Raw genomic sequence first — 27,957 nt, 5'->3', positions numbered from 1 at the left:
GGAGCGCGGGGTGCTGCAGCCCGAGCCTGGCGCCGCAGCAGCCCCTGCCCGGCGTGCCCGGGAAGGGACATCTGCTCTCCAGCAGCCACGGCAACGTGCGGGAAGCTGGCGGAGCGCAGAGCCGGCCTGGGAAACCTAAAGCAGCACTGACACCTTCAGGAAGGGGAGACGAAGCTCAGCACCAGCCTCGCCTTGTCTTTTCCCTGCGGGGCTCAGAGCCTACTTGGGAGGAGCTTCCTTCTGGAGCTGGTTCCTGCGATCCAGCTTGCTCATGACCTGCGTGATGTCCACGGTGTTGGCGGCTTCTCTGGCTTTGGCCTCCTCCTCCCGCTGCCTCAGGATGATGGGGCTGGGGCTGGAGCGCAGGTGGCGGCGTCCGAACAAACCCGTGCTGTGCAGAGAGAGGGGAAGGAGAGGGGTTAGTGAGGAGAAGGGCACCAAAACCTCCCCCCTGGCGAGCAAAGTGACCCAGGAGGACAAGCTCGGACACAGACGTGGCCGAAGGAGTGCAAAATGCTTTCAACAGCACTGGGTGAGTGTCACCCTGATTTTTTAAGATTTTCTAAAGCCTTCTAAGTTTACATGCTTGTAGCAAACTTTCTCCCATGACTTTCTGTAAATAACTTTTTGTTTTGCATTCCTTCATAGAGGAGGAGAAATTTGATGGACTGGTAGTTTGTCCAGTGTCGTTAGAAAAGCAGCACTTCCACCCTCCAATCCACTGTCACTACCCCTTTTTACCTTCTCAAGAGCAGAGGCATGTGTCGTGTTTTCTCGTGTCCTATAGTAACAGGTGAGTCAGTGTCACACACAAGCTACAGGACTGCTAAAAGTGTCAAAGTCCTGCTCCCGAGGGACTCCGGGGCACACCCACATCACTCCTTTGCTGAGTTTGCACATAACTCACACTCAGTGTGAAGCCAAACAGCTCCCACCATCCGTGGAGTTTCCTCTGGTGCCCTCAGGAAGATCAAAGCGGGGACCAGTGTGGGTGTTCCTGGTGTCTGTGATGCCCCCAAAAAACACCTACTACCTGCTTCAGCAAAGCCACTTCCCCTGCAGTGGGAACAGGTGCTACCCCACCTCTGGATGGGTTAACCAGCTCCAGGTTAATGGGATGCTGAGGTCTGGGGGATCCAGGACAAGCACTGACAAACACGAAGGCAGGATCACCGGGAGCAGCCAGCATCTGCCAGTGACCTCGGGATGTGTGGCACAGGGAACAACTGGCCAAACCCCAGACCAGGCAGCAGCAGGGCTTCTCCCACTGACTTGAAGCAGCTTTTAGACGAAACAACAGTGTGAAAGTCCATGATTCCTCTTTCTTGCCTGCTAGGTTGATGAGTGATGAGAAAGAAACACCACGCAGTCTGGCACTGCACGCTCAGCTTTAGGAGCAGCTGCAGCTCAAATGGCCTGAATTTGCTGTATAAACTGCATCTTGCTGGGAAAAAGCCATTTCCAAGGCCATCCCCCTTGTGCCAGCTGTCACTCACAAGGTGCTGCTTGTTCCCAAATGCCTGTCACCTTCCCTGACACCAGGGGTGAGCTTTGTCCAGGCAGACATGAGCAGATCCCGTGGATTATCCCAAACCTTGGCTCTGTCTCTGCTCTGGCAGTCAGTGTTTCGTGGGCAGGAGTCTTCCCATGCCCAGGATACCAGAGCTCTCTCCTTCCAGGAAAGGAGCCATGAATTAATTCAACAATCCCAGCCCTTCTCAGCAGACCCAGCAGAGAAGGCAGCTGAGCAATCAGCAGCTCCATTCCTGTTCACGAGCTTTTTCCAAAGGGCTTATGAATAAAAAGCACCATCAGTCTCAAAGCAAAGCATCTTCTCAGTGCAAAATTTTATTTAATTAAGAAGACATCTAAATCATAGTAATTTTACTGCAACTTGGGCTTTTTCTACCCTTGCTACAACAAGAAAAACAAACCCCACAATTACAGCCAGTTTCACTTGCCTTTTTTTGACACCCTCTTGTGGCACAACAGCCTTGGCCAGCATTTCCTTGTATATTGGAGACTTTAAATAGCGGCCATAGGAGTCCTACTAGGAGAAAAAAGAGAAACTGGTAGTTATGGGCTGCAAACACCCTTATTAAAATCACCACCAAATACAGCTGCTCAGGAGCCAGGGAGGCTGGGAACTGGATAATCTCCCCCAGCAGCTCAAGGGACTTTGCATCTTTCAGGCAAATGTAGCTATTTAAACCAATATCCTTTCATCTCGCTGTAAAATTCCCAGGATTTTCCATCTCACAATAAAGCTTCACAGGTAAGACCCAGATCAAAAGATCTAAATGAAGCTTAGCCTGGGCCACGGGGTCTCAGAGTTACTGCAAGGTGAGGAGCTTGTATTCCAGGAGCCAAACTTTTCATCAGTGGGTGAAAATCCGTCCAGTTCTGCTGCTTTCAGTGCATGAGCTGGTGCCCGAGCTGGAATCGAAATGCCACCTGACCCCCACCACCTTGGGGACAAGGCTGAGCGGGAAGGAGCAGCAGCAAAATACAAATGCCTGAAGCAGCACTTGCTTCACTCAGCGGGATTTTCAAACAAAGGCCCCTTGAAAGGGACAGCTGATAGCACACAAAGGCACTGAAAGGCCCAGAGGGCTGGAATCCCCCTCGGGCTCTGGCAGCAAATAACAAACCTTTTTCATCAGCATGTAAATGTGGGTCTGAGCAGCATCCAGAACATAACGATGAGGGTGCTCCAGGCCTTTGACTGTGATGCCCATTGTTTTGCCATCGATGTTAATCCAGCGCCTTGCTCCTGGAGCCAGGAAGAGCCTGCAGGAGAAGGAATCAACAGTGCCATTAGCAGCTGGAGAATTCACAGATTCCTGTCTACTCATGACAGGAAAGTCCCTTCAGCTCCCTGCTGCAATTTGCTGTCCTGATCTTGGGCAATCAATGTCCTCTTCATCAGAGACGTGCACTCACTTCCTCTTGCAGATAATATAAGCCAAATTTTAGCTCACTGGAAGCAAAAAGCCTCTCCCCACTTTGATTGTGGCAGCTTCAAGAACTTTGCTATTCCACACCGATATTTAAATTACATTCTAAGACTGAAATGTAACAGAGAGGAAAAGTAAATATATATTAAAAAAACCCACTTCTATTGTCATCTCCAAAAGCTCCTTTCCTATGTGGGGACAAAAAACAACCACATCTATAAGAGCTGACACATAAAAATCTTAGGAATAAATCATGTGGAGAATGAGAACCTGTGGAAGGTGATGGGACTCATGCACAAAGAGTTAAAGAGTCGAAAATTTCCACACTCACTTGTAGATTTCTTCTGCTTTTTCTTTGACCTTGGATTGGTCCCCATACTTGAGATCCTCACAGGCTTCCCAGAAACCCAGATTTTCTCCTGCATGACAAGGACACAATCGGCAGAGAGTGACACTGAGGAAAACACAATCCCGTTTATTAACTCCTGGATTTGTTTGGCACAATTTGCTGGCCCCAAGCCAGTCTCTCCAATTGACTGAAAGTCACTCTCAGTGACTGAAAGAGGAAAACAGCTTTCCCCTGCTCTCTGCCCACTGACACCTCTAAGAACTTGTGAGCTCGGCCAGTTCCAGCTTCCCTGGGAGCAGTCAGAGAATCACGGAACGCTCTGGGGTGGAAGGGATGTGAAAGTCCATCTCAGTCCCACGGGCAGGGACACCTTCCACTGTCCACGGCTGCTCCAAGCCCTGTCTGACCTGACTTTGGACACCTCCAGGGAACCAGGAGCAGCCACAGCTTCTCTGGGCACCCTGTGCCAGGGCCTCCCCACCCTCACAGGGAAGAATTCCTTCCTAAAATGCAATCTGAGCGCTCCCAGGCAGTCCCCCGCGGCGGGGCCATGCCGGGCTGTACCGTGTGTCCCGTGCCACTGGATGGTACCGCCTGCCCTGGCTGCACAGCCCGCAGCAGCCCGTGCCAGGTCACCTCAGCCTGGGGACAAGGCACGGGGACACTGCCCACCCACCGCTGAACTCCTTCTTCAGGAAGAGCTGGAAGTTCTGGCGGCCTTTGGGGTCCCGGATCAGCTCGCTGAAGTTGAAGGCCCATCGCTCCACGCGCATCCTGGTGGGCACCTCCACCCTGCGCGGGGAGAGCACAAACAGCACGGCGGCTTTCTCTAATTAGCAGATTAATTAAAGCCAAAATGCCCTCTGCTGCAATGCCAAGGGACTGCTCAGCATTCTCTTGTTTTCCAGAGTGGTGTAATGAGCTCCTGAAGTCAACCCACTAAGTAAGTTGTAATTAAACAACTCGGGCAGCAGCGGGATGAGGATTTAACTGGGATTTATGCAGCTCTCACACTGACAGCCCAGCCTTGCCCTGGGGTTTGACTCAGTCCCACCCTGGAGGAGGCACTGGTTGCTGCCCAGAGCTTTGCTTCTCATAAAGGCACTCAGTGCAGGCATCCCCTGGGGATGTCTAATGGGATACAATCAGTGCAGGATTGCTGCTCTCAGAACCACCGCGATGTTGGATGCTCCAAGCCCCGAGATGCCATCGTGTAATTAGCAAACCCTATCCAAAGGGAAAACCAAGGGAGGCCTCAGAGAAGGGATGGACCACCAGTGTGTGCCTCCAACCCAAAGCCTCTCCTAAGGAAGCAGTTTGAGGGGTGAGCAAAGAGCCAGGGGAGCAGCTGAACCCTGAGCTGGTCCTGTTCCATTCCAGTGCTGGTTAAAGAGGGCTTCACCTGTCCCAGGGAGGATCAGACCCCCTCAGCAGGGGCTGAGTGCACACTCCCACCATCAGCTCAGCAATTTCTGTGATGTTAAGGAAGGCTCCACTTGAAGACGGCAGTGCTGAAAGTTCAGCATGGAGTATTCCCAATTTCAAAGTAAGTTTGAAAGGGAACACTTCTCTGCTTATGAGCAGAGATCAGATACCACAACAAAAATCAGTGGTTCCCTCTCCTGATTTCTATCAGTATAAAGGTCACTGTAAACCACAGGCTGGCAAAACAACAGAAATACATACAGCTTTGCATTGAGATCCCAAAACTCAGGGTCATCTGATATCCAAGGGTTGCTGGGGAGACATCCAGACAGGATGGGATCATTGGAGAGGAACTGCTCAGAGTACTTCACAACTCTGCAACAAATCCAAAATCAAAATATGAATTTGGAAGCCAGAATTACAGCCAGCCCCATTATAGCCAAATTACAGACTACAGATATCCTCAGAGGTGGAGGACTCTCAGCACAGGGATCTGGAATGTGGCCCCTGCCTTCCTAGAAAAATCGATTCACTGGCTCAGGTAATCTTTTCCATTTCCTACCAGAAGTCTCCTGGTTGTCTTCTGAAGCAGTGAATTTGTCAATTCAAATACAAGGAGATACAAGGCTCTCTTCCATCACCTCCTTCTGCCTTTTCATTTTAAGGAAGAGAGACTTAGGACTCTAAGGAGAGTTTCTGTCTCCTGTTCTCAGCTGGCCAGGGCCTGATCCTGCACTGCTCTGGGAGGAAAGTGTCAGGGAAAGGAACACCAGGGTTGTGTTCACCCAGGTGGGTTCTCTGCGGCCTTCCCACGGGCCATGGGAGAACTCAGGGAAAGTGAGGGAATGCTGAGGGCTCATCCCAGCTTCTCCTTTCCTCCATCACCTACCACAGGGCTCATTCCTCTGCGAGTGGCTCTGAGGGCTTGGCACAAAGCAGAGCTGTCTCTCTCCCATCAGGAACCAGACAAACACTTCTCCTACCTTCTAACTTGGCCAGACTTCTAATTACAATTGATTTCACTAATGTCCTGGAATTTTAGCTCCCGCCTCCCTTTTTCATTCTTGAAAAAAAAAAAAATCCTCTGGTTTCTGCATTTAAAATTCCTTCCAGGCCAAAGTGCTTTCATGTGCTCAGAGCTGGGAGGGCAGTGTCCAGGAGCCCATTGCTAACAGGCACCTTGGCACACATCCTGCAGTTATACAATGCTCCTGCACAGAGCAAACCACAGGGCTGGAGCACAGCTGCTCCATCCTACCTTCCCACTGGGAATGCCAAGGCATCCAGCACCTGCATCAGGCACTCCAGCCCATGATCAAGCAAATCTAAACCTGTCAGCTCAGGCAGCACTGCTGTGTGGTCCTGAAGTGCTTTGCAACTTCTCCCAAATCACTGCAATGCTCTGAAGCATGCACACTGCTCAGTTGCTGCTCGTATCCTCACTAATAGTAATTTGATTTGGACCCAGCCCTGCAGCTGACGCTTTGGAGTTCCAAAATTCCTGAGATTTTTGATCTAGGTGATAAGCATCATCCCACCAGAACTAATGAGAGAAAAGCCCCATTGCCAAACAGTTAAGCACCACAAAATTCCTGGAAAGCAGCCAGGTGTCCCCTGCTCCGGCTCACAGTTTGGAGAATTGAGGCAGCAGAGTTTTTAATTGAGCTGGAAGTCAGTGACAGACAAAACGAGCAGCTGCTGGTGCCCTGCAAGTTGTAGCTCTCAGAAGACTCTCTCTTCCACCCATTCCATTCATTCAAGATTGTCTTCTCCAGGGAACTGGCCTGAGCACCTTGTTTATGTCAGATGATAGGAATCCCTGGTGGCAATGGCAGTGCAAACCAGCAGGTGCTCTGGGCTGCACCTCAAGGTGCCAGGTCAGCACGGGAGGTTCCAGGTAGGAATGCCTCTGGCAAACACACCAATGCCTAATGCCAGGGCTGGAGGCTTCATCAAGAATCTGATCAGGAAACACTCCCACTGGGCAGGGGAATTGCTAATTAATTGCTTGGATGTTCATGGGGAGGCCGTTCCCCTCTGCAGTACAGAATAACCAGTATTACACAACCAGAGGTCAGCACCACCATGGGGCAGGGACACTCGTGGGGGTGAATCCAGCCCAGGGTGGGGACCAGTGACAGGAGGCTCAGTCTGTCCTGCTGGTTGCTCCTCCTGAAGGACAGACACACTCCTGGATCCCCCCCTGGCTGCAGGGCTGTGCCCAGGCATCATCACAGCTGACCAGAGCAGCGTCAGCATCTCCTGATTTCAGTGGGATTCTCAGCCCAGAGGTTGGTGCTGCTCTGCAGCAAAGCTCCCAGAGAGCCTCTTCATCCTGCCTGGGACTCTGATCCCTCCTCAGCCTCGTGCCTCCTGGCCCAGACAGCACTGGGCCACCACATGGATCCCCAGGCTGAGTCACCAGCTGCCAGAGCAGACAGCGTCATCAGCTCATTAGGAGATAAGCACTGAAGACTAATTAATGTGTGGACAGAAGGAAATCAGGACTTACCCTCCAAGAGAGACAGAAGATTTCACTCTGGTCTTCAGGATGGCCTGCTGATAGTACATGATCTGAGGGGATCAGACATGGCCATGGTTAGGAGCATGGAGGTTTGAAGATAAGGCCTGTCTAAACCTCAAACAGGCTCTCTCCCAGGTAAGTGGGGCTAATTACAGCAGGGACTGCTTCTTCCCTAATTACTGGATGTCCAAGGAACCAGAGGATCCCCGAATTGTCTCAGTAAAATGTCTGTTTTCACTGAGCTTACTGCAAACATCAGAAACGCACTTTGCAATGTGCAAGTAATTAAAAAGCACTCCCCATGTTATATAGAAATTGAATAATAGCTACCATCCTCAGCACCTACAAATGCTCTGGATGATTTAGCATGTAATTATCATTGATTCTTGGCTGTCTCTGTGCTGGCGCCACTGTGATTTCCCCACCACTAATTTTGATCTATTGGATTTCAGCCCTGGTGTCTGTCCTTGCCTGAGCCTTCCCGTCACTGGGAGAGCTGCAGTGGGAGGGAATGTCCTGAAATTACAGTGATAAAAGCTCCATGAGGCAGGGATTCTGCTTTTCAAAGAGCCCATCCCCTGCACAGAGGGCTTTGAGCCACACTGGTGTAAGCAACTCATAGAGGATGAACACTGAGAAGTGAGGGAAGCACCACTTACCTCTCTCCTATAGAATTCCATAGTACTTTTCTGTAAAATATTTAAAAAAGAATCATTAAATTGGGATGGGTGCTTACACTTGTTTTTTGGGTGTTTTTTTTTTTTTTTTTGAGACACCGTTGCAGGGCTGCCGTTGTGCAGCGCTCTCCAATTAATTCTGATTACAATTAAAATCAAACACAGCAGCTGAGCTAATCAGGGTATCATCAAAGCTAAGAGCATCCCCACACGGTAAATTGTCCCATTAGCTGTATTTACTGTTTAGCATTGCTTCTCCCATCACAGGCTGCCTGTATGCCTTCAATTAAGGGGTTTTTCTAATGGAGCTAAAATAGATTCATTTACGAGACACAGATTAGATCATTCATATTAGCTAAAGGAGACAGGAACCAACACATTGCAAAATATAAACACCACAATTAAAAGCCTCAGAAGCAGTATCTGCTGTGCAAAGGGTGTTTACGTCGTGATTTGAATAACTCAGACTATGTTACATGTCATCCACAAATGAGCAGGCAATCGAAGGCAAGAAATTAACTGCAGGGTGTTTATTCACACAGCTTCCTTTGAAGCACAGTTACTTTGTGTGGAATAAACTGCAGAAGGGAGAAGGAACGACAGGCTAAGTCTGGGATGCTCCCAGCAAGCCTTTAAAGGCTCAGGCAGGGTTTCAGCTGCTCAGCTCCTGTTTCAGTCAAGATCTGCATCCCAAAATTACTCTATCAAACGAGCCCTGTGGCAGGTGGGGGTCTGCAGAGTGCCTTGGTGAAGTGCAGTTTGTGAGGGATGAGGGATGAAGATTCTGGTACTGAATGCCACAGGCAGCTCTGCTCTCCCCTCACCTCCTCAGAGACCTTGCACCCCAAACTGCCCCTGTTTTGGGAAAGGCAAGATGCTCTGCCAGGGCTGCTTTGTGGGGACACTGATCTGCTTTTGCACTTTAACCATCGTCACCAGTCCTGCTCAGGAGGGAGAAACTCTTCTCCACAAGGCAGAAAAACAGCCCCCTTTTGCTGACACTTGGTTCTGAGGGGCCCACTCACCATTTCAGCAGCAGGAGCCAGAAATGCAGCAGATGAGCCCAGTCCCTACAGCACCACCACAGAGCCAGCCCTGACCCTGACCCTGACCCAGCCTGGCCAGTGGGGCACCAAAAAAAGTCCTCATAGTGGTGTTGTGAGGGGAGGAAGCTTTTCCTGCTGGGAATACCACGAGCAGCTCTGAGTGGGCAGCACAGACCATCTCAGCAGGGACAAACAGGGCAACAAAAACCAGAGTGATGCTGTGCTGGCCCCCTGTGAGAGAGGGGGAAAGGACTGACACATCAAGGGAGAGAAAAAGCTCTAGGGCAGCAGGATCCTTGCTCACAGGGCTGTACAACTTCCCCTGCTGATTCACAAGCTCCTGGGACACCCTTACAAATGATGGAGGAGCTGAGGAACAGCTTTTCAGCCTTCTCTGCTCTCAGCTGCATCCCTGACTCTGGGCCACCTTCCATACAGACACCACTTCTTCCCCTCATTTCTACAGTGTCATTGTTTCAGACAGACTGCAGAAATGGAATGGGAAAATCACCTGCTTGCACAGAGAAATTTATTGTATTTACTGTCCTGAAGTGTCCTGTTTAGAGCCCTGTGTTTCTGCTCCAGGCCAGCTGCCTCCTGCACAACAGGAGTTCATCTCCCTGGGGAATATGAGATACAAACCAGGCCTCATCAGATTTACAAGTGCCAGCTGAAGGGATCCATTTGATGGAACTTGTGGCTAGAGCATTGATTTCAACATGTTAAAATCATTCTAAAAACCCTATTTGCTTCTACATTTTTTCTCAGCTGGGGCCTCAGACAGGCCTGGTGCAGTGGGGAAGGAGAAGTTGGTGCTGGCACAACGGCTTGAAGGCAGCTCACGTGGCAGGAAAGTGGTGTTATCTTCTAGAGGGGTCTGGGAGGCTGGCAGCACAGCACACACACATGAGACAAACAGCTGTGGGAAAGAGAAAGAGAACACAGTGAGCTAAATGTTATACAGAGACAGAAAGGGATCAATTAAAATGCCACCACAACAGAAAAAATTATATGTGGGTGAAGAAAGATCAGCAAAAAAGGGAAGATTTTTTTTTTAAGTGCCCCACATACCAAGGATCCCCTCCTGCCACAGTCTGTGTGGAGGTCAGTGTTGTGGGCTTTGCTGGGGTGCTCCAGGTGGGAAGGGGATTTGCCAAGGCTCCCCCAGAAAAGGGGCTGAGCATCTCTGAGCAGTGGCACAAACCGAGCTGCAGCCAGATGCCAGGGGAGCCCACTGCTGAACAGCCTGGGAGGCTGCAGGTGCTGGCTGTGCTCAGCCCCTTGCAGCTCTCAAATCAGCAGGAACTGGGAGGAATCTCAGCTCTTTCACCCCAGAGCTGCTCATGATTTCATTTCCCTTTCTCCCACAGTGCCCCCAGCTGAGTGCTGCTGCTACAAGTGGCCCTGAGCCCTCTCCATGTCCCACTGAGCACTGCCAGCTGTGCCCACCCCCTTGCCCCACTGCTGACTGCAGCAGTGCCAAAGTGCCCTGCACCACCCACCCACCCACTCTGCCTCATTTGGGAGGAAATCATATTTGGAACAAAAGAGTGGTTTCTCATAATGAGATTCATTTTGCAATGCCCTTAACGAGCGCCTTATCGCAATTACTGCGGAGCAGCTCCCCAGCCCTGCGGCCTTCAATCAGCAGGGCAATTACTGAAAGGCCTCAGTCTGTCTCAAGTGAGTGCCACGAGCTGTTCCACATCCTCTGACACCCCGTGGCACTGGGACACCCTGCGTGGCCTGGTCACACCCCATGCCACCAGCTCTGTGCTCCCCTGGCACTGGGGCTGCAGAGCCCAGCTGGGAGCCAGCCAGGACCTGCTCCAGAGCCCTGTCTGGAGCTGATCCACGTGGCTGAGGCCACCAGCTCCTACAAGAGCTGGGATATCTGCTCATTCCCAGCTACCTGTTTGCTCCTCTGCCCAGTGTGAGACTTCCTGACCAGACTGGGGAGATGATGGTCATGGTGTTTTTGCCTGCCTGGCCACCGTTCCCTGTTTACAGACCTCATAAACACCTGGAAACAGCTTTGGGTGGATGCCTGGAAGGAGCTGGGAGTGAAGAAGGTTGTGCAGGGCTTGTTTGGGACCAGGACACTGCAGTTCCACCCTCACTGCCCCGAGTGCTCCATGCACAGAGCTTGGCAGGCTGAGGCTGATCCCCGGAATCCTGTGCAGGGAATTGGCCACTGAGCACAGGGCAGAGCCAGCCCAGCCTCCCTCCAGAGCTCTGGGCAAGGAAGTTCTGCCTCTCCAACCCTGCAAAGTGCACCCCAGCTGCCTCTGCACACCCCAACACCCCTGCTCAGTGCACCCCTGCTCCCTGCACTCAGCCAGCTGAGAGCCTGCAGAGGCAAATCCTGACTCTGGGATTAGATCATCTCAACACTCATCTCCACGGTGCTGGTGCATCCAGCCCTGCAGCTGGAAATCCAACCTGCCCCAGTCCATACCCCCAGTTTTGATCAAATGGCCATTTTCCCCCTGTCTTGTTCATCTGCCCCTGACCCTGTGCCTTCCAAACTTGTGATGATGCAGCAGAGCTTCATCAGGCAAACTGGCAGGGACTTATGAAATTAAAGGCCAGCAATGACTCGTTGATCTGTGCCTGATTTGCTGCACACAACAAACCAGGGCACTGCATTCAGCAGCCCCTGAATCCAGCACAGAGATTTTTGGGGGAGCTAAAGCTCATTCAGAAAGACTCTGGTTCCAGGAGGCAGAGGCTGTGCAGGTACCTGCAGGCACTCAGTGGTCATGCCAGGCAACAAAAGGCTAAAGCATCTCTTAATTCGCTGTTTAATGGGTGCCTACTTCTGCCTGACTCCTCCTGCCCTAACTCATTGTAACCACGAGGTTTGCCCATGGATTAGTAATAAAAGTCCTTCAAAATTGGAGTTTGAGCACCTGTTTATCCCCAGAGGACTCTATCAGTGAGGGAGGGAGCAGCCCACCAAAGGGTCTGAGCGAGAGAAGGAAAGATGTTCATGCTAATGTCAGCTTCAAAGAAATCAGAAATTCATTATTTTCTTTCCTTTCTCAACTGCCAAGATCAAAAACTCCACAATTTGGCCAACAAAGTGAAGGTAGATTGAGCAGGAACAGGGACACAAATCAAGAGCTTTGACCCATTCTTTCTGCTCACCAAAGGCTGCTGAGCCACAAGTGCTGGTGAGAACAGCCTGCAGGGGACAAAAATAAAGCTGCTAGTCCAAAAGGGGCTCCATCAGGGCTCTTGGCTGTCTCATGTATTCTCAATCACTCTTTCAAAAGCTAAAGGAGGAGCAAGGAGAACCTTCTTCCTTCTTCAGCTCAGCCTCCAGAGGGGAGGCACAGCTCAGAGAGCAGCTTAAAGGAGAAGGGCAGGGAAGTCACCCCAAAGCTGGTGTCCTTTGGTTTCTGCCCTCCTTGGAGCCTCCCCTGATGGGGGGAGCTGGCTCTGTCTCTTATGGCCAGGGTGGAAGTGGGCAGAGATTCCTCAGCTCTCTCCCCCTGTGCTACCAGGCAGCTGGCAGATGGATAGAGCTCTTCAGACCGTTTGCAAACCTAAAATCCCTTCCATGTCAGCTGTAAAACTGTGGGCGAGAAGTTGGCTTACTCCTCTTTCTATCCCTCTCCCTTCCCACTACTTCTTTACTCTTAAAAAAGGAAAAAAAAAAAAAAAAGGCTTTTCAGCAGCTGCTACTTACAGGACGAAAAAGAATAAAATACACCCCAACCCTACACTTTGCTCCTTTTCAGTTTCTATAGCAACAGAACACAGCTGGCCAAAGCAATTATCCTGCCTCTGGCTGCTGAGATGTTTAAAGGCTGCTGCAAGAATGGGAAGTTGTGGGAATACTGCGACTGAGATGGCAGAAACATTTGCATCGAATTGCTGAGAGGTGTTTGGACTTTGCTTCCAAATGAACACTGTTAAGGGCACAAAGACAGGAGCATCTCAGAGGGCTGCAGGAGAAAGGGAGCAGCAGCTCCAGCTCCTCATCCACTGACTGGATCTGTGTGATTTCAGACCAGTTCACCCAGTTACAGCCCTCATGGGTCTCAGCTCATTGATTCTGTTTCTTTATGGTCTACAATATGCATTTTTGGCAACATTTTGTGTCTCCTATCCACCACACCAACTTCTTCATCTTCTTACCATACATTAATTACACCCTAGCAGGTATTCTGTCATTTTATTTTAAACCTGGATCTTTGCACTGACCCTTTACACCCCACAAAGTTCATCCAGCACTAATACAAAGGCAGCAAGGAGCATCTGGAGACAGAGGATTCCTTACTTCAGTTTCACCAGCAAAGAAAACATGTCCTCCAGCCAAGCACTCACACTGACTGGTGTGGCAAGAAAGCTGACAAAGTCTTTTCAAGGCAGAAGAAGCTGCCAAAGTCTATTTAGAGGGCCTCACCTCCCAGGTGAGAGAGCCTCAACCTCTGGCCTGTTCAGCTGTTAGGGCTGAGCTGACACACTCAGCCTGCAGTGCCCAAAAAATGACAACTCCAGGGACATTTTCTGGGCTCTTCCAGACAAATTCAGTAGGTGTGTAAATAAAAACCAACCCTGTCTCACCTGGTTTACCTTATTTTCATTGGGATCTGTGACACGGTCTACTCCATACTCGAGGCCGTCCAGCATGCCCGGCTGTGGTGAGCAAGAAACAACAAAGCTTTGTAACTCCTTTGGTTTAAAGACTGTGCATCACACAAATGCAGGAGAAGATCCCCAGGCCTCCACTGCCAGCAGCTCCCAGCCAGCAGTGCCTCGGGAACCCCCAGATTTGGGAATGTCCCTCTTCAAGCTGCAGCTGGATCTCTGTCCCTTGCAGCCTTGAGAACAACTGAGGAAAGGTGGTGGGGACTCAGGGCAGGCCTGGGCTGACCCTTCCCTGGCACTCAGCCCAGAGGCCATGCCCTTTCCACATGGGAGCTTGTCCCAGGTGGCTGCAGGGAGGGCACCACCGAGTCACTGAAGTCACCCTGTCACCCTCTACTCACAGGAGTTCTGTTCACAAGCCAGTAGGCTCTCTCCTGGCAGTCCAGGGCGTACCTGTCCTCCTTCTTCCGCTCTTTCCCTGCCCTGCAAAGCCAAGAACATGGGAATTCAGGAATTCTGCCCTCCTAAAATCAGTGGGATGAGGAGCTGGGCACACCTCCAGCCTCCCGAGCCCCGTGGGTCCCCGCCTGACTGCGCCATCGTTGCTCCGATGCCACCCCTGACCACATCCTGTCCTGGCTAATTCTGGCTGCACATCATGTTCACATGGCCACACATGACTCTGGCTTTTGAGAAATCATCATCTTCCTGAGCTGAGCTGGGGGCAGACACATCCCCTTCTGAGTAGGCACACTGGTAGCCCTCTGCTGACTCGCCCTCAGCCCTGCTGCTTCACCTTTACCCCTGTCCCATGTCCCCGGGCAGAACCAAGGACTGCCACCCAGAGATACATCCTGGACATGTCTCATCCCTGTCTCTCAGCAAAGCAGAGGCATTTCTCAGAGAAACTGCTTGGAAATGGTTCTGAGGAGGGTTCCCAGGCACTAAAACCCAAATCACCTCCACAATTAAACAGAAGAGGCACTAGCATGGTTTGGGCTTGGACCAACTAATTCTTTCCCAGAAAAGTCCTGAGCACAATTTGGGACTTAGCATGGGGAAGGGAACATTCCCAACAGGCTGTTTGCATGTGGCCTCCCTGCTGTGGTTTGCAGGGTGGGTGCTCTGCACCAGTCTGCCCCAGCAGCACCATCAAACAGCCTCAGACGAGTTTAATCTCCTGGTTCAGACACAGGCTGGGTATCTAACTTTGAAACTGCATTTGGCATCTCTTAGCCCAAGTCTGACCTCAATTTACAAGAACAACAGTCTCGTGTTTAATGAGACAGTTATCTGATGAGCTGTACTGCGAGCGCTTGGCTGCCATCCCAGGGAACACAGAGGCTGCTGAGAGCAGAGGCACTGCCTGCCCTGCCAGGAGGTAAAGGAAGGTGAGAGGAGTCCACAGGAGCAGGAAAGATCTCTAAAGGAGTATTCCCATCTCATGTTCACCAAGTTTCCTGGGAATTTGAAGGTTTCAGTTCCTAACATCAAGTCATTTTAGCTGGGTACTTAAGGATGCACTTCAGTTTTCTCCAGAAGTCCCTGCTGGGAACATTTACTGCTTCCTCATTCACTCCACTCAGCTGAGAGATGTGCCAGTAACTCCTGACCCAGACCAGCAACAGGCCCGGAGTCCAGGGCCTGACCCACAAATACTCATGGAGAACACTGAGCTAAATGAAGTTGTTTCTAATGAGGGCTTGCAGCATCAGAACCCAGCTTCTGCACAGAACCACATCAAGTGCAAAACCTAAACCTCCCCTCCAAGCCATTTTAAAGCCATTTTGGTGTTTTTAATGTGTGATTGAACTGTGCACTAAGACAGCCAAGCTCTGCTCCTCACACCCTCCCCAGTGATGAGAACAAGGGAATGCAAGTCAACTCACTTATACTGCTCCTTGGCCTGCATAATCACAAAATCCCACTTGTAGTTTATTTTTTGATTGAGCATGTTGTAATGTTCCTGGAATAAAAATAAAAAAGCAGTCAGTGTGAAAATTCTGACCAGGGCACTCCCATGCTGGGGTTTTCTTGACTCTCCATAGTTCAACGAGGCCAGGCTGGCAACTGAGCCAAGAAATCTGGATTGTTCTGCACATAATTACAAGAATTGCAACAGTTCAAAAATACCATTGCAAGGAGAGCAATTACCCCTGCTAAAATGATAATTGACTTCACAGCAGTTTTCTGTACTGGTCGTTTTTTCACTTGCAAAATGTTGGCTTTTGATACAGCTGGAGTAACACCTCATGCAATTGAAGAGGTGATTTTTTACTGTGCCCCACTCATTAGCAACAAAGGGCTTAAGTTGTAGCAAATGAGGGTCTTGTAATGGAACAAGTGCACTGTCTCCTCACCTTTTCATACTCTTCCAAAATCCCTTTCCTTTTAATGTTCTTCTTTGCTAGATAAATTGCTGTGGAGGTAGAAGCAAATTAGCAGTCAGTTATACCTAGACCAACAAGTCCAAGAATAATTATAAATTTACCCACATTACAAACACAGGAGCCTTTGTCTGTTACAATATCTTCCCAGGCACGAGCTCCAAGCTCGCAAAAGCTCAGTGAAGAAAAAAGGACTTGGTGCTTTTGGGATGTCACTGATGCCCAGGCAGAAGAGGCAGTGTGTGCCTTGTGCCAGCAGCCACCTTTCCCTGGGGAACTCAGCCAGGCTTCCACGGCTCAAGGGACACTGGACCAAACCTTCCAGCTCTTGAGGCTCCTCAGAGTTTGACCTCCAAGTTTTCTGAAGCACAGGCCAGTGTTTTTTGCTCAAGTTCTAATAAAAACATTCCAATCTAAACCAGGCTTTTTTATTTCCTCAGGAGATCTACAGCATAATGCAGATAAAAGTCACAGAGGACAACCCTGGCATGGACAAATCAGTCTGTGAACTGCACAGCTCACAGGAGCAAACCCAGCTGATCAGCCCAAGATTCGTGATCAGCTCTACAACAAAAAGCATCATAAAGGCAATGTCTTGGTTTGAAACAAGAGATTTATATGGAAAAAAAACCCATCAAGAGATACTGGAAGTCACTGTGCTTTCTACAAAGAAAGAACCATCTCTGAATGCAGGGCTTGATCCAAATCTACAGGAAGACAGCCTTGGGCTCAGATCCAGGAACACACTTAACTACTCAGGGAAATCTAATCTTGTGTTTAAAGTCTTCCCTCCCAACAAGGTAATTTAGATGTGTTCCTCTGAGATGGATCTTAGTGGAACATAAGAGCTTAAGCACTTTCTCTCATCAAGGCAACCACAAGTTAGTCACACCCTCAATTCACCATTACTGAGAATTATTCATAAAATAGCATGAAGAAAAAAAATGCCAGGGCTGGTCATTGTGAGTGGAGACACAGCACAAGAACATGAAGAGCGGGAGTGGAGCAGGACAGTGTGACAAACCCACATCCCTGGACAGTGTGACAAACCCACATCCCTGGACAGTGACAAATCCACACCCCTGGGCACCCCTGGACTGTGTGACAAACCCACACCCCTGGGCAACCCTGGACAGTGTGGCAAACCCACAGTCCTGGACAGTGTGACAAACCCACACCCCTGGGCACCCCTGGACAGTGTGACAAACCCACACCCCTGGACAGTGTGACAAACCCACACCCCTGGACTGTGTGACAAACCCACATCCCTGGACAGTGTGACAAACCCACACCCCTGGGCACCCCTGGACAGTGTGACAAACCCACACCCCTGGACAGTGTGACAAACCCACAGCTCTGGGCACCCCTGGACAGTGTGACAAACCCACACCCCTGGACTGTGTGACAAACCCACAGCTCTGGGCACCCCTGGACTGAGTGACAAACCCACAGCTCTGGGCACCCCTGGACAGTGTGACAAACCCACACCCCTGGACAGTGTGACAAACCCACACCCCTGGACTGTGTGACAAACCCACATCCCTGGACAGTGTGACAAACCCACAGCTCTGGACACCCCTGGACTGTGTGACAAACCCACAGCTCTGGACAGCCCTGGACTGTGTGACAAACCCACAGCTCTGGACACACCTGGACTGTGACAAACCCACAGCTCTGGGCACCCCTGGACAGTGTGACAAACCCACACCCCTGGGCACCCCTGGACAGTGTGACAAACCCACAGCTCTGGGCACCCCTGGACTGTGACAAACCCACAGCTCTGGACACCCCTGGACTGTGATAAACCCACAGCCCTGGACTGTGACAAACCCACAGCCCTGGACACGTGCAGTGCCACCACTCACCATAGTCTGTGTCATCAGCAGCCCAGCCCTGCACTGGCCAGAAATAGGGGGTCTGCAAGGAAAGGAGCCTCCTGTTAGTGCACACAGGCCCTGAACTCGTGGACTCGTCTTTCCAAGTACCAGGAACATCTTGATTTCCCACAGCAGTGGAAACAGTCCAGCCACAAACCTCGATACCGTCCCATGATTACTGTGCTTTTTGTATATTCATTATTCAGTGCCCCCACATCATTCTATGTCCAACCATCAATTCCATTTGCTACTCTAAGACCTGGAAGGGAACACTCTTTGGAGGAAAGCACAGCTATTTTTAGGTTGAACAAGTACACTAATTTCACTGAAGAAACTATCAGAGTTTCCCTGTAAACTGCAATTTCAGTCTTCTCTGTGCAGACTTCTCTGAGTCTTCTCCTTCCTCCTGCACAGCTCCACAGCTCCTGGGAACTGCCCCAGCTGCCTGTTTTTAATAAAAACTAGTGCTGAACTCCCTCTCAACAGCTTAGAGGAGCTGCAACTCACTTGAAACCTGTAGAGGCTGCCGTCTGCCTTCAGGGTGAGGTTCTTTGGCTCCTGAAGAGGGTAGATATATCCATATTTCACAAACAGGTCTCCCAGGTGGAGTGCCTCTGAAAATGGAGAATGCAGATGTTTTCATTGCACAGAAACACTTCACTGGAATTAAAATCAGAGATTCTGAGTGAGCTCTTATGCAGGGGAGAATTCAACCGAAAGGCTTTGCTGCTTCAGATCTTGGTTTTATGACTGAAAGCTGAGAAAGCCTCAATTTTCACATTTTTACCCACCTTCTGCAGTGATCTGCAAGCGCTGAAGGATCCACTGCATGATATCATTACCTGCAAAGCAAAGCAAAGGTGAATCAGGTGAAATCAGCACTGAAATCAGGAGTGTGCCCAAACCCACGGGGAGGGGGCAAAGGAGATTCTCCAGTCCTCACCCCTCACTGTGCTCTGGATCCCACAGCCCCCTTTTTCTGCAAATGTGCTTTCAAATGCAAGGAGGCCCAGGTAAAATGCACTGCTGGGCTCCCACTGGCCATGCTGGCACCCCCTAGGGCATCCAGCCCCGGGAGAGGGAGCCTGAGGCAGGCAGTGACCTTGGGATGGCACAGAGAGAGGGTGCACCAGCTCACATGGCCTGAGCAGCATCCCAACCCCCATCAGTGGCTTAGAAAGGGCTTAAGGATGCAACAGCTTTCTCACCAGGGAGGGGGAGGTTCTGCTCCACCCTGCCTGGAAAGATTCACTGCAAAGAAGCTCCAGGTTCACAGAGCACAGTCCTGTCTCAGTTTTGTAGAAGACCAGTGACTGATCCTCTAGGAGTCCTTTAATGGGCAGAAGGGATGTCCAAATCTCAGATCCAAGCTGCAGTGCTCACAGGATTTATCAAATTCACACACATTTTGTCTCTCCCAGTTCTTTTGATGGCCTGTGAGCAGCTGTACCCACCACAGGCAGCATAGACCTCCAGCAGTTTTAGTTTTACATTCTGGGGGGCAAATTTCATGAACCTCCTTCCATTTAAAGAGGGTAAAAAATGCACTTGTTCCCTGATCAGTTACTGGCTTTTCCTCCAAACCTCCCCTAGGACTGCAGACTGAGGTGTTGACCTTTCCTGACATTGCAGTGATGACTTAACTTTCTAATAGGGGCTCAGAGCTCTTATCCTACTGCCTGCTTCCTGAAATAGATGAAATTAAAGGATTATCTCATCACTCATTTCTAGACAGCTCCCTCTGTAAGCACTTTCCCCCAAAGGTGCACATTTAACATCGAGGTTTATTTGTGAGCCATTTTACTGACTTTCACTGAATTTAACTAGCTAGCTTCCTGTACAGGCAGAGCCAGGCTCTCCCCAATAGATCTGTGTCCCCTGCTCCAATATCTTCACCACACCCTCATCAAAATCAATCAATCTCTTTTGCAACACCCAGAAGCCAATCAGTATCCATGCAGCACTAAAAATATCAATTTAGAGAGGGATGACCAGCACACAGAGGGGGTGGAAGTCACTTGTCTCTCAGAGGTGACTGGACTAGAATTTATGACTTGTGAAAGAGGGAACTTGGAACAATTCTCATTAAGGAAGCAGAGTAAAGCAGACAGCACGCAATGAGGGTGAGTGCCAAGACATCAGACACCCGTGGACTTTTAGGAAGTGGGATTTTACGCTGGGCAGGCATCAAGAGAAGTTCTCCTTCCCCTGCACTTCATCTGTGTGAGACGTCATCCTCAGCACAGGGAACCTCCTCTCTGTGCTGCCTTAACTATTCCCTGGCAGCTCTGGGAGGCAAGGCTCTGGGAAGCTCCTTTGTACAGGCAAAGCCTCCACCCAGCTCAGCTGCATAATAGCTGTGAGAGCCAGGATGTGGTTTGCACTGCAGTGCACGGAGGGTGCTGCTGACAGCAGGCTTCAGATGTGTCCGAGTTCTCCTGACCCTTCCACTGACTGGCTCTTCCCATGGGCAAGTGACTTCAGTGCCTCTGCAGCCTCATTTTATATAAAAAATTTGGGGCAAACAACACACTGGGCCAACCAGGCTTTGCAAACACAGTGGGGAAATTCTCTTGACTTGCCTGGAGCAAACTCACTGGTTTCAGTGGGAGTTTTTGTTCTGATTTTCAGAGTGCTGAAGGAAGCTCAAAGCAGGAGGAGCAAACTTGGGCATGGAGTATGTGTGAATATTTATAGCAGAGGATTCCTCACAAGAGCTTTTGTGGAGGCTTGGAGAACAGGGAAGCAGAGGCACTGATAGTGCCTGGTGAAAGGAGGAGCAGGCACAAGGAGGCTGTGATAAGAGCTGCCTGTAACACTGCACATGACACGGCACAGCTCCTGTCTGCTGCTCCTCCAGCCTCCTTGAGGGAGGCAAAGCTGTCATTTACAGGCACAGAAGTGGGTTGAATAGTTTGTTCTTTTCCTGCCTACTCAAGAAAAAGTATTACTAGCAGTAAACATTAAAAGGAAGAGTAACTGTTAATTGCTCATTTCTGAAGTACCATCTTTCAGTCTGCCTCCAGGCTGCTTGTTTTAATTGGATTTTAATATTTATCTTTATTTGTGATCCAGCCTCATTGGGAGCATGAGAGGTCTGGAGGCTGCAGCATGTCCTCATCCCTGCGCTAAGAGAAGGCAAGGTCACTTGAGTTAACCCCCACAAGACAGCTGAAAGTGCCTGGGGATCAACCTTTGTGTCTGACTCCGAGCAGGAATGAAATGAGACACGAGTGAGAACGAGATCAAGGGAGCAGGTACATCTCAAATGATGTACAGCTGATATTTTACTGGGATCAGAGCTCCAGCACGCAGCCAGGCGCTGGCAGCCCTGGCCAGGGGGTCCACACACAGATTTTCTCTGCTGAACTGGGCCCAGTCCCTTCCCCCAGGGAAGCTCTTACCTGTCACAGCGTGGGGGATGCTGGTGATCATCACTGTCTGTGTTTGTGTCTTGATTCCTGTGTCTGGGTTCTGCATCTCCATCATGAGAGTTTCAATCTGCAAAGCAGGGGAGGGGATGGGATGGGATGGATGTCAGGAGTGGGCAGCAGGGGAGCCAGCACTGCAGAGGGTGGGCACTGGTGTGCCACAGCAATGCATGCAGCGGCCACAGCCCCCTCTGAACCTCCCCCTGGCACCAGAGGTGCCACCTCCAGCCCGTGGCAGCTCACACTGCCACTGGACACACACACAGCCAGGGCTAGCACAGGAGGGACAGGATGGAAGCACTCCATGAGAGCTAAGGAAAAACAAATAAATAAAATCTCTGCTACCCAGACCCCACTACACCCAGAAAGGTTCTTCTCTGGCTCACTGGGCACTTAGAAAGAAACATGGGGAGGGAATAAAACTGTGCTTCTGTTAGGAGGTGCAAAGGAGGTGTGTGAGGGCTCTCTGCCCATTCCTGTGCAGGGCTGCTCTCAGCCCCTCCAGGGATGGGGCAGGCACATCCTCCTCTCTGGAGGATGCACATCACCTCCAGCCTGGGATTCCTCAGGATCCTGCTGACTCATTTTTAACAGAGGATGAGTCTCACACTCAGGGCCAGACAACTTTTATTTCTCATTCCCAATTATCTTTATTTCTTTTTAAAAGATAAAGGTTTTCCAAGGTATTTTCCTCCTCTTTGACTTCCTACCGGCACCACTGCCAAAGCACAAAGCTTCTGCTTTCACTTGGGATCTGTGCTCAGATGGATGGAGCTGGGGCACACTCCTCATCTCCTAATTTTTGATTATCTGAGTGCCATGAGAGCTTTGGGGAAGATGTTCTTCTTTTTGTGTTCTGCTTCCAGGGATATTAAATCAAAACTGGTCCAACAGGACCAATTTGGTCTCTCCACACACTTGTTTTGGGTGAGGCTGTAGCTTTTTAACTGAGAGTAGAGGATTTAACGAGTGTGAGTTGATGACACACACACATAATGGAGGGTATTGTCTTCACAGGCACCACAGTGACTTTGGTCCCAAGTCTTGCCAAGTTCTGTGAGGATTTAAGCTGTAGTGACAGGATACACTCTGGGCTTGTCAGTAAAACTGGATTTTCAACTGCTTTTAAAAGCATTGACAAATTAATGCTAAAATGGAGAAGCCTGGTAAAATTTAACATAAATATTTGTATAAGTACTTATGAAATATTTTAAAAGAGCAAAATCAGACCAGAAGTGATGGAATATGAAGGCATTTTTTAGGTCTTTCAACAGAACTTACAATTTCAGCCTCAGAAAGTTCAGCTGTGTGGGATGAGGTGAGGCAGGATGGTCCAGCAGGCAGGGCACTCTTTAGGAAACTGGGATTCTAAGCAAACCCAGGTACCTTGGGAAGTCACTCTCTGTGACTGCACAGTCCCTTCACAGAGAACAGAGATCCTGGGGGCAAACACAGCCCTGCTCATGCCCCTGTCCCTGTGCAGTGACCAGCTGGCAGATCCCAGCAGGATCTGTGTTCCAGGCAGGCAGCAGAGCACATCCTGCTCCAGCAGGAGCTCCAGCTCTCCAGGTGGGCTCGAGAGACACATCTTCAACCAGCTGAGAGCAGGGAATTGGCTCAGAAACCCCCACAGCCCCCAGCACAGCACGTTCCCTCCCTTTAACCAGCAACTCCAACTCTCACCGTGTTCACACTCTGCCACACTCCCTCTTGTCACTGGAGAAATGACAAATACATTCAAAAGCAAGGAGCTGCTCTTGAGGGGTGCCTAGCTCTGCAAACCATCCACCTTGCTGATCAAACCTCAGCCTGACTGTGTCTCTTCTCCCGAGGGAACAGTGGATTACAGGAGCAGGAGCTGCTATCAGCACCAGGCTGCCAGAGGGAGGCCAGGAGGGTTGCTTCAGACACAGCAGGAACGCTGCCTTGCTTTGCTAAGGGCTCTAGTACATTTTGTCATGCTTTCAGCCAGGAAAGAGCTGTCTGGTTTGAATTTTGCAGAGCCAGAAGCCACTTCCTGACTGGTTGATGGGTGGAGATGCACACAGAGGTAAATATCAGGACTGCTGAAGGAGCCGGGCTCCAGGGAGGGCTCATCTCATGCACACAGACACCACAGGGCAGGAGCCCCCTGGAGATTTCCCTTCAGATCAGCTGGAATCTCTGCCTGGAGGTGAACTCACCCTGAAAGCCACAGAGGACACAACAGGAAAACTGTCTGTCCCCTCTCTGATTGCACGAAGTCACGGGGTTCAGCTCGCTGAGTGCAAAGCAGAACTCAAACTCCCATAAAGGGAGAAAAACCATCACTGGACTTCAGGAGCCTGCAGGAAGCCCCAGGAAGAGGCAAATGGCCACCAATTGATGGTGGCTGGCTCTGGAGAAGGAGGATGGATGCTTTCCTCTAGCATGGAGCAGTGGGGGCAGATAGTGCTGATGGATTGCTTGGCTGAGTTACCCTGGGTGCAGGTCCCATCCCTGATCTCCTGAGCTTTACCCTTTGGGCACCCTCCAGCTCCCCAGGATCAGGGCATCCACAACGCAGAAAAAACAAACTCCAGGTGCTGAGACTCAGAAATGCAACAGCAAAACACTGCTAAGGTGAGGAGCTCAGCCCTTCTCAGCATCAACCCAGACAGAGGCATCTTTGCTTCAGACATAAGAAAGATCAATTTTCCCAGCAGGAATTTCCAGTTCCCAGCTGAGTGCACTGTCCTGGTGCTATAATTAAACATCTGTTGCTTTCTCCATCCTATTTGCCTGGTTCTAGCCCCCCTCACTGCCTGCTGCTGTTTGCAAGGATCAGCCCTACCTGCTCTGATTTCCAAGGTAACAACACAGTCCTTATCCCCACTCTGGCCTCTGAAGGCTCATTCAGTTGTTTTCTAGGTCTGCAACTACCAACCTTGCTTTGCACGTTGATGGATGGTCAGAAAAAAAAGAAAAAATGAAAAAACCCCCATTGTTAACCAGATAAAACTTCCTGCATTTTCCTAATTAAAGCTGAGGGGAAGTGGATTGTTCCCACTGAGTGATGCCTCAGCTAAAGGAAGTAAATCTGTGAATGGGGAGGGCAGGGCTGTAGCTGGCTCTTCCCAGTCTGGAGGGGATTTTTTCCAAAGAAAGATGTGGCACTGGCATCTCCCAGCCTGGAACAAGGAAAGGGAGGATGGGATGAGGCTGTGCTTGGCCTAAGGCTCAGCTTCAGCCATACCCAGAGCCTCAGAGAGCAGGAGTCCTGCTGGATTCCAGCAAAAACACAATTCAGCTGCTCACACACTTCTGGAAATGCCCAGGAAGATGAGGCCCAGCAGCTGCTGGAAAGTCTAAGCCTGGAGAAGCAAAGCCAGGCTGGAAAAGCCCCCAGCCATGCTGCAGACCCTGGAACAGCCCCTCCCTGGCTGCTGCACAGCTTGGGAGAAGCCACCAGGGACCAGAGGGAGGAGGAGGCAGAGGAAGAAGGCATCCATCAGCCCTACCCACAAGGTGTGAGTCACAGTGCAGCTCGTGTAGCACACAAGGAAAAATACCCAGCCCAGGAGCTCCTGGAGAGCACAGCCCAGCTCTGCCAGCTGATGCCCAGCAGAGCCAGATCTGGCTGCTGGAGCAGGCACAGGCACCGAGAGCTTGGGTTCATTCAAGCTCTCGCAGCACCCAGCCAAAATGCATTTCAGAGGCTTGCTTGCTATCCCAAAAGACTTTTGGGTCATTCTTCTTCCAGCCAAGATGGTTTAGAAAGGGGAAAAAAACAGAATAAAACAACCTAAGTGCTAGCATGATGAGCAGGTGTTACAGGGCCCTGGAGGCCTCTGATCCCCTCACAGTTCAGCCACAGAGACCAAGCTGCACGCCCAGCCTGAGTCGCTCAGAGCAGCCTCCCAGCAAGAACAGGGCACTGCCCACCACCCCAACAGCAGCCCCCTGTCCTCTCCCCGTGTCCCTTGGCAGGATTGCTGCTGTGGTCACCAGCTCCCTGCTGCAGAGGCAGCACAGGGAGGTGCTGGCAGCTGCCAAGGCACACGGGGCCCACGGGCTGGCAGCATGGCAGGAATCCCTCCCTGCAGCTGCAGCAGCCCAGGCACAGCGTGTGTCAGCTGGAGGCAAAGCGTGAGCACAGGCTTAAGCAATTAACAAAGCTTCTTTCGAGGATTTTAGCTCCTCATGGGTCTAAGCCTGTAAGGTGCTCGCTGGGTGCACGCTGAGCATCCTCCGCTCCCGCCATGGGCACCCAGTAAAGGAGCTGGTGTTTCCAGGCAGCTCTGAGGATGTGGCTGCCTGCACACAGACCACACTGCCATGGAACAGCCGAGGCTCCACACACGGCTTCTCCAAGGTCTGGAGAAAACAGAGCAGGAATGAAAGTGGAGATGAAAGCCAAGGGCTTTCACTGACCACCAGGAGCTTCCCTTCCTGCTGCTAAGAGGTCCTAGACTTGCAAAGCCAGGAGCTCAGCCCCCCTGGCTGCTCACAGTGTGAGTGGTGCACACTCTGAAACAGCCATTCGCTGTGTTTTGACTGGTCTTCCCACCTGAGGAACTCGGAGCACTTTGCAGAGACTGCTGCACTCCCACGGAGCAGCTGAGGCACAGCTGCAGGCAGCTGTTTTCTCAAAGCACACAGCTTCTCCTCTGCACCCCCGCATGTAACTCCACTGAGTATTACTCAGTACAGAATTTGGCCTGGAGTATTTCCCTTGGCAGGGCTCCCCAGCCAAATTTACCCTGCAAGACATAGCACCAAAGAAAATACCCTCTTTACTTCCTCTGGTTGCAGTAAGTACTGCCAGGCTTATACCTTAGCATTGAATATCCCCAAATTCCCCTCCCTTTACCCCTGGAATCCTCCTTAGGTTGTGGGCGTTGAGGAAAGCTAACCACAATTCAAACAGCAACTTGCTGGCTGTACTTGTCACTGGAAATTCAGTTAATTCCATCCAAAAGGATAAGCCACACTCAGGAGAGGTGGGGGCGAGAAAAGCTAGCTTTACACACTGCTTTTTAAAATCTGCAGATACCAACTACACTACAACTGGCTATGCTTTGAGTGAATGCTACAGAAAAAGCCCACCAAATGCTGCACAAAATTACGCATTACACCCAAAAGCGTGGGCATACATCATCCCACTCCTTCTACTGCTTCTGGCCACAAATACGCTCATGTCTGAGAGGCTGGCAGGAGGCAGAGAGCAGGCAGTTGGCTGCAATACACGCTCGGAATGTGCACATCAGCTGAAAGCACTGGGAACACACACTGGAGCGACTGGAGCAGAGCTACACTGAGTGGCCTGGCGCTGCTGATGATGGGCATTTCCCTGGGAACGGACGCGGATTTGAGGGACTTTGAAAAAAATAATGGAAGGTGTCAGGGCAACCATTCAGCTGAGATAAGCTACAAATAGTAAATAACATTACAGCCCTATTTGCTCCATCACTTCAGCACACGTTGCCCCTCCAGCCTGGCCCCCGAGCCAGCTGGGATCCACGGCGCTCTGCAACAGGTCATGGCTCCAAACTCCCGCGGAGGGGCTGTCACCCCTCGGACCCCACACGCCCAGAGGTGCCCCGGGGAGCCGTGGCTGAGCAAGATGCTATGAACACATATCACCTGAAGCACCGCCAGCGCTGCCCTGGGCATCGCATCGCATCGCATCGCATCGCATCGCATCGCATCGCATCGCATCGCATCGCCCCGCCCGGACGCGGCCCCGGCGTGCCCACAATGGTGCGGCTGTCCCCGGCGCTGCTGAGCCCTCACCTTTTTCAGGAAGGCCATCCGCGGGCGGTAGCGCTGGCCCTGGTCGAGGCGAGTGACGGTCATGGTGGCAGTGTAGTGCAGTGCAGTGCAGTGTAGGGCGGTGCGGTGCGGTGCGGTGCGGTGCGGTGCGGTGCGGTGCGGAGCGGAGCGGTGCGGAGCGGCCCCGGCCGGGCGCACCTGGCTGCGGACACCCACACCCGCCGGGGGCGGCGCCACCGCTGCGCGCCGCAGCCAATCAGCACCCGCCGCTCCGCGCTCATTTGCATGAAGGCGTGAGGTGGCCGCTTGGGGGCGCTCGTGGGAGAACGCGGAGGGGCTGGGATGGAATGGAATGGAATGGAATGGAACGGAACAGAACGGAATGGAATGGGATGGAATGGAATGGAATGGAATGGAATGGAATGGAATGGAACGGAATGGGATGGGATGGAACGGAATGGAATGGAATGGAACGGGATGGAATGGAATGGGATGGAATGGAATGGGATGGAATGGGATGAAATGGAATGGAATGGGATGGGATGGAATGGAATGGAATGGAATGGAATGGGATGGAATGGAATGGAATGGAATAGAATGGAATGGGACAGGACAGGATGGAATGGGATGGGAATGGAACAGAATGGGATGGAATGGGATGGAAATGGAATGGGATGGAATGGAATGGAATGGGATGGGATGGAATGGAATGGAATGGGATGGGATGGAATGGAATGGAATGGAATGGAATGGAATGGAATGGAATGGGATGGAATGGAATGGGATGGGATGGAATGGGATGGGACGGAATGGAATGGAATGGCATGGAACGGAACGGAACGGAATGGGATGGAATGGAATGGGGTGGGATGGAATGGAATGGAATGGAATAGAATGGAATGGGACGGGACGGGATGGAATGGGATGGGAACGGAACGGAATGGGATAGAAT

General features: G+C 51.0%; 1 protein-coding gene and 1 long non-coding RNA gene across 4 annotated transcripts; one reads left to right on the top strand and one right to left on the bottom strand.

Annotated features, from left to right (window-relative positions):
- Positions 1 to 60: 60 nt before the first annotated feature.
- On the bottom strand, positions 61 to 27,121 carry RGS9 (regulator of G protein signaling 9). Of its 3 annotated transcripts, none has more exons than XM_068210003.1 (17): positions 27,027 to 27,121; positions 21,246 to 21,342; positions 18,633 to 18,683; positions 18,349 to 18,455; positions 17,830 to 17,881; positions 15,938 to 15,996; positions 15,467 to 15,543; positions 13,979 to 14,060; positions 13,563 to 13,625; positions 7,915 to 7,944; positions 7,244 to 7,305; positions 4,993 to 5,106; positions 3,983 to 4,098; positions 3,289 to 3,376; positions 2,652 to 2,790; positions 1,962 to 2,047; positions 61 to 391 (listed from the first exon to the last, which is right to left on the bottom strand). In XM_068210003.1, the coding sequence occupies exons 1-17, from the start codon at positions 27,087 to 27,089 to the stop codon at positions 220 to 222; spliced, it is 1,458 nt and encodes a 485-aa protein (XP_068066104.1). In that variant the 5' UTR covers positions 27,090 to 27,121; the 3' UTR covers positions 61 to 219. The 3 variants fall into 3 exon arrangements, with proteins under 3 accessions (XP_068066104.1, XP_068066105.1, XP_068066106.1); XM_068210004.1 differs by lacking the exon at positions 27,027 to 27,121 and adding an exon at positions 19,457 to 19,527; XM_068210005.1 differs by lacking the exon at positions 61 to 391 and having other exon boundaries at positions 1,818 to 2,050.
- On the top strand, positions 387 to 1,946 carry LOC137485468 (uncharacterized). Its single transcript, XR_011005323.1, has 2 exons — positions 387 to 532; positions 794 to 1,946. It is a non-coding gene; the product is annotated as an uncharacterized lncRNA (long non-coding RNA).
- Positions 27,122 to 27,957: the final 836 nt, after the last annotated feature.

Source organism: Anomalospiza imberbis, chromosome 19 (assembly GCF_031753505.1).
Source record: "Anomalospiza imberbis isolate Cuckoo-Finch-1a 21T00152 chromosome 19, ASM3175350v1, whole genome shotgun sequence".
NCBI classification, from domain to species: domain Eukaryota; kingdom Metazoa; phylum Chordata; class Aves; order Passeriformes; family Viduidae; genus Anomalospiza; species Anomalospiza imberbis.
Note: the sequence above shows the minus strand (reverse complement) of the source record. Positions and strands in the feature narration are given on the sequence as shown.

Coding starts and splice junctions, on each gene's coding strand:
- RGS9 (XM_068210003.1), bottom strand. CDS start 27,089: ATGACCGTCACTCGCCTCGACCAGGGCCAGCGCTACCGCCCGCGGATG. Junction 17,882..18,348: donor GCAGCCTCTACAGGTTTCAA/GTGAGTTGCAGC, acceptor CTTTCCTTGCAG/ACCCCCTATTTCTGGCCAGT. Junction 2,048..2,651: donor TTTACATGCTGATGAAAAAG/GTTTGTTATTTG, acceptor TTCTCCTAGTAG/GACTCCTATGGCCGCTATTT.